Source organism: Saccopteryx leptura, chromosome 3, assembly GCF_036850995.1.
Source record: "Saccopteryx leptura isolate mSacLep1 chromosome 3, mSacLep1_pri_phased_curated, whole genome shotgun sequence".
NCBI lineage: Eukaryota > Metazoa > Chordata > Mammalia > Chiroptera > Emballonuridae > Saccopteryx > Saccopteryx leptura.
In genome coordinates, this window is record NC_089505.1 from 123611571 (window position 1) to 123623705 (window position 12135).

Here is a 12135-nt window from a genome sequence, read left to right on the forward strand (position 1 = left end):
ATGGCCTACATGAATCTTAAAATAGGCAATGAACCCTGGTGCAGAAAAGTGTCAACTACTTCTCCATTTGTTAAGATGGTTCCTTGGTACCGGGGAAACTGGAATTAGGAAAACAATAGAGAAGGTAGTCTAACATTAGGATATGCAAGCTTATTTGCCAGCCTTGAATCAGGCCATTGTCTAAAATCCTAAATTGTGATGAACTCCTCAGGGCCAGTAAAATTTAATATGCTGAGAGCCCAACAGTCATATACACTTCTTTATGTTACCCTGGGAACATTTAGGATAATGGCTCCTGGAAGACAGGTTCTGGTACAGGTAATCAATATAAAGAATGGAAGGAAGTCCTAGGCAGAAAGCACCAAAGGGGCAGAAAGACTCTTTAGAACAAACCAGTAGCAAGGGGAGTAACAATTATGACATGTGGAGATCAATTAATAAAATTCTAAAATAAAAGTTCCACTTGGTAACAGAGCTTTTCTGTCATATTCATACTATATCTCTAATTTCTAGAATAATGTGTAGCACATTAAAGGTTCCCAATAAAGGCCCTGGCCAGATAGCTCAGTTGGTTAAAGCATCATCCCAGTTTGCCAAGGTTGCAGGTTCAATCCCAGGTTAGGGCACATACAAGAAGCAACCAAGGAAAAGCATAAATTAGTGAACAACTTGATGTTTCCCTCTCTCTCTCTCTCCCTCCCTCTCCCTCCCCCTCTCTAAAGTCAATCAATAAAAATTTTAATGGGCTCAATAAAGTTTTATTAAGTAAACAAATATCTAAACATCTAGCTTAGGAAAAGGTGACTATGAAGGTATGTGGATAGCTTTGAATCCAAGGTCTGGGGATGGCAAAGTGAAAAAGAGGAGAGATTGAGCGTATCAACCACTTGATTTGCTCTGGTACGTTGTGCCTTACAGGCTTGATGAACTATAACAAACCCAGTTCTGAAGCTTTATAGTCTTTCAGACCATTAGAGAAGCCAATGACTGGATAATGGCTGCTGCTGAGCTAGCCAATGTTGGATAAGAGCACTCACTTACTTCTAAGGCATTAAAACATAAATGCAAGGACTCATTAATATTTCAAAATCTTGTCAAGAGCCCTGACAGAGAGGACCCAAATGATAGCCCATGAGAAACAAAACAAAATAAAATAATCAAGGCTGAAGGAGTTTCAAAAAGCACACACACAAAAAAGAAGATTCTAGAACTGAGCTCTTGAAAAAAGGGAATGGTGACTAGTGGCTGAGTAAGACCCCAACACAGACAGAGCCAGGTGAAAGAAGCACAGTGTTATCTTGAAGGCCCTCATGAGCAGATCAACAGTGATGTTCTTTTGTTGGCAAGGTTTGAAGCACGCATCAACACATATGCCTGTTAATAGAGACATGTGCCCCGCTCACACTGTCAGAAAAGAATTAAGGAACAGCAGTATAGTTGACTTGATACAGCGAAGCAAAAAGCAGGCTCAAGAAGATATTTTTATCTTTTAATAAACAGTTTCCATTATCATCATCAAATGTCTGCGTTTTAACAAACCTGAGCTTCTCAGCCCCGCATTTATAGAAAATTGCCAAGTATCATTTATAGATAAAAGCACAATTCAATATTTATGAATTGCTAGTTTTCTATAAATATAGACATTTGAAATGATCTTCTCACTAGTCATTACATTTTGAACAAGGATCAAAGCTAGAATAATATTAACAATTCTTTGCATTTATATAGTGTTTTATATAATACTATTAATAATAGATGACATTTACTGAGCACTTAACAAGTACCAGGCACTTTACACGTAAATTCTCATAATGAATCCAGTTTAGTTCAACAAGCATTCACTTAACACCTACTGTGTGATAGATAAATAACATTTGATATCTGTCTTTAAAATCTCTTGTTTTGGTGAGCTCAATTAGTATTTGTTGAATGAATAAATGAATGGATGGATGAACAAAATAATGGTTTGAATGGCAGTGTGGGGTAACAAAAATAACACCAGCACCTCCCTGTACTATCTATCATCTTTAGAAAGTACTTAACCTTTCCTAGTCTCAGTTTCTTCATCTCTAATATAGGAATATTTAAAATCTCAGGGGAGAACCAAGATAGTGGAGGAGTAGGTAGATGTTACACTCACCACCTCCCAGGACCATACTGGAATAATAAAAAAAATATGAGAACAATCATCCTGGAAAACTAACTCAAGACTAACTGAAGAGGAGTCTTATAACCAACGGTTCACAGAAGAAGCCACATCAAGACTGATAAGAAGGGCAAAGATGCAAAAAGGGCTGGCGCCACTTCCACAAGTGGCGACTGAGGACCTGCAGGGATATCTCAGCTGTGGGGAATTAAACCCTGAGGAGGCAGGGACCTACACCCCAGGCTTGGCTCCCCAGCTTAGAGCACCAGAGTCAAGAAGAGGCACCCACATAGCATTTGACTATGAAAAGTGATGAAGTTTCTGTCTGCCGGAAAAGACAAGACTCCGCAGAGAGGTGGGCACCTCTTAAAGGACCAATGCACAAAACCTTGTTCACAACCACTTAGTTTGGGCTTCGGTGAAGGGAGGACTGAGTGGACTAGAGACATATGAGGAGAATCTAAGATTTGCAGCTCTGGGAAGACATCATCAGGTACATTCACCAGAACCCCTGTGCTCAATACTTCTCCAATACCACAGTTGTCTTTGTTAGAGCATTCCCCTCCCTGTGGCATCGGCCTGAGGGAAAGCAACTACCCACCCTCAGGAATCTCTCTGGCCCCAACCCAGAGAGATTAGGCCTTGCTAAGGAGTCAATGGCCTTCACCAAAGAATAGAGGTCTGGACAGACTCGGGATGACCATGACTTGGTTGTCTTGCCTTGAAGAGAGAGCTATTGATTACCCTTAATTTCCTAAGAATCTGACCGATGATTCTCCCTCATGGGAGATTCTGTAGAACCACTGTCCTGCCTAATGATAGATCAAATCTCCAGACTCCAGAAGTCCAGTTCCACATGACTCCTAGTGGCTTCATCCTCCTGAGATTGGAAGGAAAATCTGGGACAAACTGAGACCTGTGGCTCTAGGCTGGGGACCACAGTCACCACTTTTCCTCCACCACAGGGGAAATCCACTAGCCCCAATCCTCCAGACTCTACCAGAGGCTCATGCAGTGGCTGAGCCTAGCAAGCAGCCAGCAGATGGAGGCATGAAGAGGTAGCTCTTAGGGTGTCTTGGTATGGGTCTTCAGTTGACCTGTCCCCAGGCCTGGTACTTGTAAAAGCTGGCCTTGGTATGCAGCTTGGTCCTTCCGTGTGCACCTAAGCCCAGCAAAGGCAGCCACAAACTGTGTATCATGTATAGCTCCAGACAGGTTGCTGAGGGCCAGTCACAGGCAGCCTTTTACACTGGCATGCAACAGGTTCTATCCTAAGAGGCCCAGAACAAACATACCCCATTGCCAGCTTCAGACAACACCAGGGTAGGATCCAATTAGCTTTATAAGAAGCACATACAAAGGGAGAACTTTCTGGAACTAAACCCAGCTGAGAGGAGTTCTGTTTTCTGTGGTCGCACCTGCACAGCAGCTTGCACACATTGGTCGAAGTAAAGACTCACAGTCAGCCAGCCTGAGGGTTGATCCCATGTACAATAGGCCAATAGCAATCAAGACTCAATTACTATAAAAGGGCCTGCATAATCTACACATGGGATGTTCCTGGAACACACAGCTCAGGTAATCAAGGATTCTGTACCACTGAACCCAACAGAACACTTACTATATAAGGCCACTCCCAAAATTAGGAATCATAACAGGTCTATCTAGTACATAGAAACAAACACAAAGAGGCAGCAAAAAAAAGAGGAGAAAAAGAAACAGGTTCTAAGTGACAGAAGAGGAGAAATCTCCAGAAAAAGAGACAACTGAAATGTAGATAAGCAATTTATAAAATTTAAAGGTCAAAACAATGGTTATACAAATGCTCAAAGAACAAAGTAAGAACTTCATCAAAGAAATAGCAAGCATAAAGATCATACACCATGATCAGGTGAGATTTATTCCAGGGATGGAAGGTTGGTATAACATCTGCAAATCAATGAACATAATATACAACATAAACAACATGAAGAATAAAAACCACATGATTATATCAATAGATGCAGAAAAAGCATTTCATAAATTCCAGGCCCATTTATGTTAAAAACTCTCAGCATAGTGGGAATAGAGGGAACATACCTCAATGTAATAAAGGTTACATATGACAAAACCACAGCCAACATTATACTCAATGGGTAAAAACTACACAAGTGTCTCCCTTAAGATCAGGAACAAGACAAGGATATCCCCTATCACCACACTTATTCAATATAGTACTTGAAATCCTAGCCACAGCAATCATACAAGAAGAAATAAAAAGCATCCAAATTAGAAAGAAGAAGTAAAACTATCATTATTTGCAGATGACATGATACTATATATAGAGAACCCTAAAGATTCCACCAGAAAAACTACTAGAATTGATAAATGAATTCAGTAAGGTAACAGGATACAAAATAAATATCCAGAAATCAGCTGCATTTTTATACACCAATAATAATCTATCAAAAAGAGAAACCAAGGGAACAATACCACTCACAATTGCTTCAAAAAGAATAAAATACTTAGGAATAAATTTAGCCAAGGATAAAAGACCTGTATTCAGAAAATTATAAGATATTGAAGAAAGAAATTGAAAAAGATACAAACAAATGGAAATATATACTATGTTCATGGATAGAAAGAATTAACATAATTAAAATGCCCATATACCCAAAGCAATCTATAGAATCAATGTAATTCTTATCAAGATACTGATGGTATATTTCACATAACTAGAAAAGATATTCCAAATATTTATATGGAACACAAAAGGCCCTGGATAGCCACAATAATCTTGAGAGAGAAAAACAAAGTTGGAGGAATCATGCTACCAGATATCAAATTATACTACAAGGCCATAGTAGACAAAACAGCATGGTACTGTCATAGGAATGAACATATAGATCAATGGAATAGAGAGTCCAGGAATCAACCCATGCCTATATGATCAATTAATATTAGACAAAGATGGCAAGAACATACAATGGGATAAAGATAGTCCATTAAATAAAGAGTGTTGGGAAAATTGGACAGCTAAATGCTAAAAAGGAAACTATACCACCTTCTAATACCATACACAAGTATAAGCACAAAAGAGATTAAAGATTTAATTATTGAACATGAAACTATAAAAACCCTGGAAGAAAACATAAGCAGTAAAATCTTGGACATTTCTCAAGCATGGAATCAAGTTTAATTAGCCTTTCAAAGATACCACAATAAAAGGCAAACAGGATATGGCATTAACCAAAAAACATACTGCACCTTCCCTCAGAATGTTGGTCAGTCAGACATGGCACTATGTTCTCTATAGCAACATTCTCTAAAACCACACCTGGTCCCTAACCAATGGCCAACCAGAAGCTCATATTATTCTTAGTGTCAGTGAGGCTAAGCCCTCTCCATACAGCAAACTTGAGCACTGGGTCAAATTCTCCAACCAGAAATATGTCCCATTCTGTGGGTCACACTTACCATTTTGGTCTGCTAGTAGATTTCACCATAGGGGCCATCCCATCTCTATAAAGACTCTTGGTTTTGCTGAAGTTAACAATGTTGAAAATGACTCTCTGAAAAAGACAAGAGGGAGAAATTTATCAGAAGACTATACTAAGCAAGTTGCCACTTACTGATAATTAGTAATGGAAACAATAAGCATGGTTAAAGGAATCCATATGGACTACCTGCCAGCAGAACAGTGAGGATAAATGATGCCCACAGAAAATCAACATGTCTGTTCCAGCTTAGCATTGTAGTTAACAGCACAGACTCTGGAGCCTGGAAGCCTGAGTTTTAGTCCCACTTTACCACTCTCAAGTTGTATGACCTTGCCAAACTACTAAATCTTTCTGTGTCTTAGTTTCCTTATCTGGAAAATGGGAATGATAATGGTACCTAAGGTTACTGACAAGGATGAAATAAGTTAATATATGTACAGTGTTTGGAACCATACTTGGCACATACTAAATGCTATAAAAGTTTTGGCCATTATTATTAATTATGCCATCATTCTAGGCTGACCTAGAATTTGCATGGAAATAAATGATATTATCACTGCAATGATAGCAGTGCCTTTGAAGTTAAACAAACTAAAAATAATAACAGTGCAAAACTGAAGTTAAAAGTACTCTGCAACTGCTCGTCACCCTTTGACTAGAACTGGAGGTTATACATCCTCTTCTGCACCCATTTTGTTATGCTCTATTAGAAGCTAGGGGCACTGGGCTCAAATCTAACTATAGCATCAACTTATAGGGGCATAGGTACTTGCATAAGACCCTTTCTTTTCTGGGTCTTACCCTTAAAATAGAGAAGTGGGTGTATTCTAGATAATTAAAGTCCTTACAGGAGTACAGTACGTATAGTAAAAAAAAAAATTATATATATATATCAGGCCTTTGTTTTAATAAATAACTTTGTCAAAACTGGGAAGAAGAGATTGGGAAAGAGAAGAGAATTGGGGCTAAAAGACACTAAATGACCACTGAAACAGTCCAAAGGACAGAGGATGAGGACCAGAGCAAGGACAGCAAAATATTGGAGGAAGGGAAAGCTTTCAAGACGTTACCTCAGACCAGCTTTTTTATCCAAAGGCAGAGAGGGAAATACAGAGAGTATTTTCCCTTTCTGTATAAAATTTGTGCATTACTTCATTGAACAGATATTTATTGTGTGAGGTATGTAATATCAAATGCCAGGTATTTTATACAGTTTTAAAATGTTTTAAATATTCTCTTTTAACTACAATAAAAATATTAACATCTCCATTTCACAAATAACTGAGGCTCAGATAGTTTAACTAACTTGCTTAAAATCATGTAATTAATAGATGGAGAGTTGATATTGAATCCAGGGCATAAAAAATACAATGCCAGGATCTCTGTCCTTGACTTACTCACTAAGCTTCCAAAATTCCACAACTCTAACCAAGCCTGTTTTCCAAAATAAGAGCAAAAATAAATATAATGAAAATTACTCAAGCCTTTAAATTTTTGTTTTCTTGAAAATAGAAAATATTAACCATTTTCTCTGACATCACAGTTGGGACCACCATAAAATGTTTTGTTCTATGAAATAAGCTCTTAGGAATAACTCATGTTTTTCTTTTTCCTCAGAGATCTAGCCATTGACCCCATCTCCAGGCATTTCAGTTTCAGAACTCTCTTCTGTCATTAAATTAAGTCATCAAGAATGTCCAAGGCTATTCCATTATTAATAACCCAGACCTGCCTGTTGTCAGTTCAATTACTTCTCCCAGGGTCTTGGCTACTGTCTGGTTTAAGAAAATCAATATCAAGGGGACAAATGGACTTTGAACCTCACAGAGCTTAATCCCTCCTTTTTCTTCTGAGATTCCAGGTGTCAGATCCATTTGCAATGAACCTGGAGGCCATACTGCAATTTCAAGACCTAAATTAATGCTAAAGGCAGGGGCACATCTAATACAGAAAGAATGTGCATATGTGAACCTGGAATAAATAAATGAGAAAGTAGAACATTTATTGATCATTACTATCCTACACTGTGCCAAGAAAATTTCCCAGGTATTTTAAATATACTATATTATTTAGCATCTACATCTATAAACAAAAGTTGCTTATCTTAGCCCAACTTCAGATACGAGGAAATTAAAGCTAATAAAGGCTAATTGGCTTGAACCCCTCCCTCCCGCCAAATCCCAGAACTATTAACTGGTAGAGCTAGGATTTAACTATTAAGTGTTCTGACCATAAAGATCATACTTTCTATGATACTACATGCAAAAAGGAACATCATTTCTTACCACTTCCCACCCATGCATATTTTTTATGTCTCCCAGCCTATTTAGCAAGTCTGCATGTGGTTGTGTAAGCCAAAGGTATTTGGAAGGAGGCAGTTCAGGAAATTGCGGCTCTCCATATTTTACACTCAATCTTCAGTTATTTACTCAAAATGCACCACAAGAAATGGAACCTATGAGGTAATGGTAACACCTATAATAATAGCAAACGACTTTTGAGCACTTATTATGTGCCAAATTGTTATATATTCTTCTTCATTTTTCATGTACCAAAGAAAAAATAATGATAGAAATTTTAAAATACTTAGAATCGAATGACTGATTCATCACTACATATCATCACTACATATCTATGGCACACAGAAAAAGCAGTATATAGAGAAGTTAAAATTTCAAAAACTATCAAACACTTATAAATAAAGGTAACAAAAAGTATAAGGCCTCTACACAGAAAATCATAAACATTCCTGAGACAAATCAAAGAGGCTGTAATAAATGGAAAAGTGTATTCACAGATTAAAGATTAATAATTATAATCAATGTAATTCCCTAAAATCCTAGCAGGAATGAGTGTAAAATTTGATAAGCTGATTTCAAAATTTATGTGGGAATGCAAGGAAAAAAAACAGCAAAGTCAGTCTTAACAGATCATAAGACTTAGTATAAAGTTTTGGTATTAAAACAATGTGGCTTACTGACCTGTGGTGGCACAGTGGATAAAGCGTCGACCTGGAATGCTGAGGTCGCCGGTTCGAAACCCTGGGCTTCCCCAGTCAAGGCACATATGGGAGTTGATGCTTCCTGCTCCTCCCCCCCTCAACCCCTTCTCTAAAATGAGTAAATAAAACCTTTTAAAAAATGTGGCTTACATTGCTACAGATTGAGAGATGCACCAGTGTACCAGGACAGAGAGCCTAGGAACAGATTCAATATACATCGGAGATGACATTGTAGATCAGGTTGAAAACTGAATTGTCAATGCACAGTGCTAGGCCAATGAGTCACCGCCACATAGAAAACAAGTTAGATCCCCACCTCATGCAAGATACAAAAAAAAAGTTCCAAATGGATTAAGGAATAAAATGTACAAAGTGAAATGCAGAAGATTATTTGACAGACTCAGGGTATGTAAGGATTTTTTATACAAAGCATCAGAAGCATAACCCATGAAGAATAACATGTTCAACTGCTTTACATAAAAATTTCTATCAAGATGACGTCACAGTGATGGCGCGGTAGGAAGCGATACCGAAAATCTCCCCAGAAACTCAACAAGTTCTTCAACCAGAAACAGAAAAACCTATCCTTGGAGTCTTCAGATGCTTCGCAACACACCCGAAGGTAGGATCGAGCGAAGGATTGGCTAAATATATGGTCAAACCCCGGGGGAAATAAGGAGTAAGAAATGCTCCGCCTTCCTCTCTAATCCAAACAGGATGGCTTTCACTGAGAACTGAGAATATAGAAGCTGAGGCGGGCATAGGGAGTAAATAGGTCCAGACTGCAGTACAGACAGCCAAACCAGGCTGTGGCACGGAGATCCAAGCCGTGGAAAAACCTGGGCAATTCAAGCTAACACGCGCGCCAAACCCAGACAAAGAAAGACAAGTGGGACAGCCATTTTCCACATCTCCTGGCTGGCGCGCGCGGGGTTGGTGGGCAAGAGATTCCCGCGAACACTTCGGGGGTGGGCGCAGCCCGTGCTAACCCACAGAGAAGCAGAGTCAGAGACCTCTGTGAGAAAAAAAAAAGCAGCATCTCCTAGGAGCCCCAGCGCCCTGAGGGGACCGGGCACGGGGAGGGAGCTGGAGCCAACTCCAAAGGCGAAACTTTTCTGTGTGGGAGGAGGGATTTCTCCGTCCCGCCTGAGACTCAGAATCGGGTCAGCGCCCACGCACGGAGAGTGTGCAGGAGATTCCTCCAAACTCCTCAGGGGTGGGCGCCCGTGTTTTCCCTCAGAGGAGCAGAATCAGAGGTCTGCGAGCGGGCCAGGAGCGGAAGCCCCAGCGCCTTGGAAAAGCCGCACGGGGCCAGAGCGAAAGCCAATTCCAAACCAGTAACTTTTCTGTGTGGGAGGAGGGCTTTCTCGGAGCGAGAGGCGTCCCGCCTGAGACTCAGAATCGGGTCAGTGCCCACGCACGGAGAGTGTGCAGGAGATTCCTCCAAACTCTTCAGGGGTGGGCGCCCGTGTTTTCCCTCAGAGGAGCAGAATCAGAGGTCTGCGAGCGGGCCAGGAGCGGAAGCCCCAGCGCCTTGGAAAAGCCGCACGGGGCCAGAGCGAAAGCCAATTCCAAACCAGTAACTTTTCTGTGTGGGAGGAGGGCTTTCTCAGAGTGAAAGACGTCCCGTCTGAGACTCAGAATCAGGGTCAGCGCCCACGCACGGAGAGTGTGCAGGAGATTCCTCCGATCTCCCCAGGGGTGGGCGCCCGTGTTTTCCCTCAGAGGAGCAGAGTCAGAGGTCTGTGAGCGGGCCAGGAACGGAATCTCAGGCAGCCCTAGCCCCCTGGGAAAGCCGCACGGGGATAGAGCGAAAGCCAATTCCAAAGCTCGATCTTCTCCCTGTGGGTAGGGATTTCACTCGAAGTATGACCTGTCTGGTCTGACATCCTGGTGTGTGCGCACGGAGAGTGGGCAAGAGATTCCACCGAACGCCTCAGGAGTGGGCACTCGAGTTATCCCACAGAGGGGCAGAACCAGTGGTCTTTGAGTGGGAGGAAGCCACGCCTGATTATGCTAGCAGCTCTGACTGACTGAGCCTTACTCAGAGCCCTGTGCTGAGTGGGAATAGAGTGGGGAGTTGCCCGCTCTTTGAGACTCTTACTATCCAGGCAGAGGCAGCAGCAACCCCATAGCTGGAGTACCAGGCTTCTAATTGTGGAAGGAAAAGTCTAGAAGAGAGGCTCCAGGAACACTCTCACAGTGAGAGATCCTCTCACTGTTGGAGCCTATAAACACTAATAAGCCTCGACTGCCAACGAGACTGAAGCCCAATACATGACATCACCATAGAGAATTACCAACTGCAAACCTCTTCCAGAGCGTGCCACAGGGGCAGAACCCGGGGTACAAAGTCACCGACCAGAAAGACAGAAAAGAAAAAGCAAGACGACAACTTCTCAAAATCAAGAATAATCTGCAGACTTTATAACCTATCCCATTTTATTATATTTGTTCGTCTGTGTCTCTTTTCTTTATACTTGATTTCTTTTTTTTTTATTCCAATTTGGTCATTTAATTCTCTTTCAGTCTTACTCTCGCCTCTCTTTGAACTACACTACACATAAGTGTTACATCTCCCATTATCTTTTCTTTCATTCTCCTTCCTCTCTATGAGGGTTGCAATCCAAAACCCCTAACTCTCTCTCTTTCTCTCTCCTCCTTTTTCTTTTTTCTTCTTTAAGTGGTTCCATATTTTCTCTCTCTCTCTCTCTCTCTTTTCTCCCTCTACATTAGCCTCTTCCTCTCTCCTTTACATCTTCTCTCATTCAAACCTCAATAACGAACAAATTATCTTATCTGGGACTCAAACTTAAGTTTGTGACATTTTGGATGGTTTTTACTTCACCTTTTTAACACATTAGAAGTGCTACCATCCCTGGCTCTCCATTTTATCTAGTTCTTGTTCCACTAAATACAATAGTAATTTTTTAATTTTCCACCCCTTTTTCCTGTTTCCCTCTTATTCCTCTCATCATAACTCTGAGTCAGCCAACACCTAAAAGCAAAGCATTTTATTCTTGACCCAAATTTTTTCCCAATTTGCTTTTTGTGGGTCTATACTGCTCCCCCCCTTTTTATATATAAATATTTTTTTCTTTTATTTTATTTTTTTTCTTTTTTGTCTTTTTCCTTTACCCCTATATTACTTCTCCCCAATTCAGGCCCTCCGCCACAGGTATTGTTTATTCTATCTAGTACAATATAATTCACAGTTCATCTCAAGATTTTCTCAAAAAAGAGGGGAGAGGAGAGGAGAGGAAAAAAAGGAGGGGAAGGAATTATTCCTTTTTTTTTCTTCCTCAAACTTTTATCTTATTTTATTTTTCTTTATTTAAAGATTAATTAAAAAAAAAACACACGCAATTTTTTATTTTTATTTTTATTTTTATTTTTTTATCCTTTTATTCCTTTTAAAATCTCATTAATACTATCAAGAAAACCACCCTCAGATGCCATTAAAGAAGAGAAAATCGATTATCATGGATACAAAAGAAAGAGAGGTAACA

At 40.2% G+C, this 12135-nt stretch overlaps 1 protein-coding gene across 1 annotated transcript in view; it reads right to left on the reverse strand.

The window, feature by feature from the left end:
* AGBL4 (AGBL carboxypeptidase 4) overlaps nucleotides 1-12135 on the reverse strand; it is a 1215313-nt gene that overhangs the window by 670404 nt on the left and 532774 nt on the right. The window contains exon 4 of the mRNA XM_066376234.1: nucleotides 5603-5697. Within this exon, the coding sequence (XP_066232331.1) occupies nucleotides 5603-5697 (95 nt within the window). The remainder of the gene's footprint in view (nucleotides 1-5602; nucleotides 5698-12135) is intronic.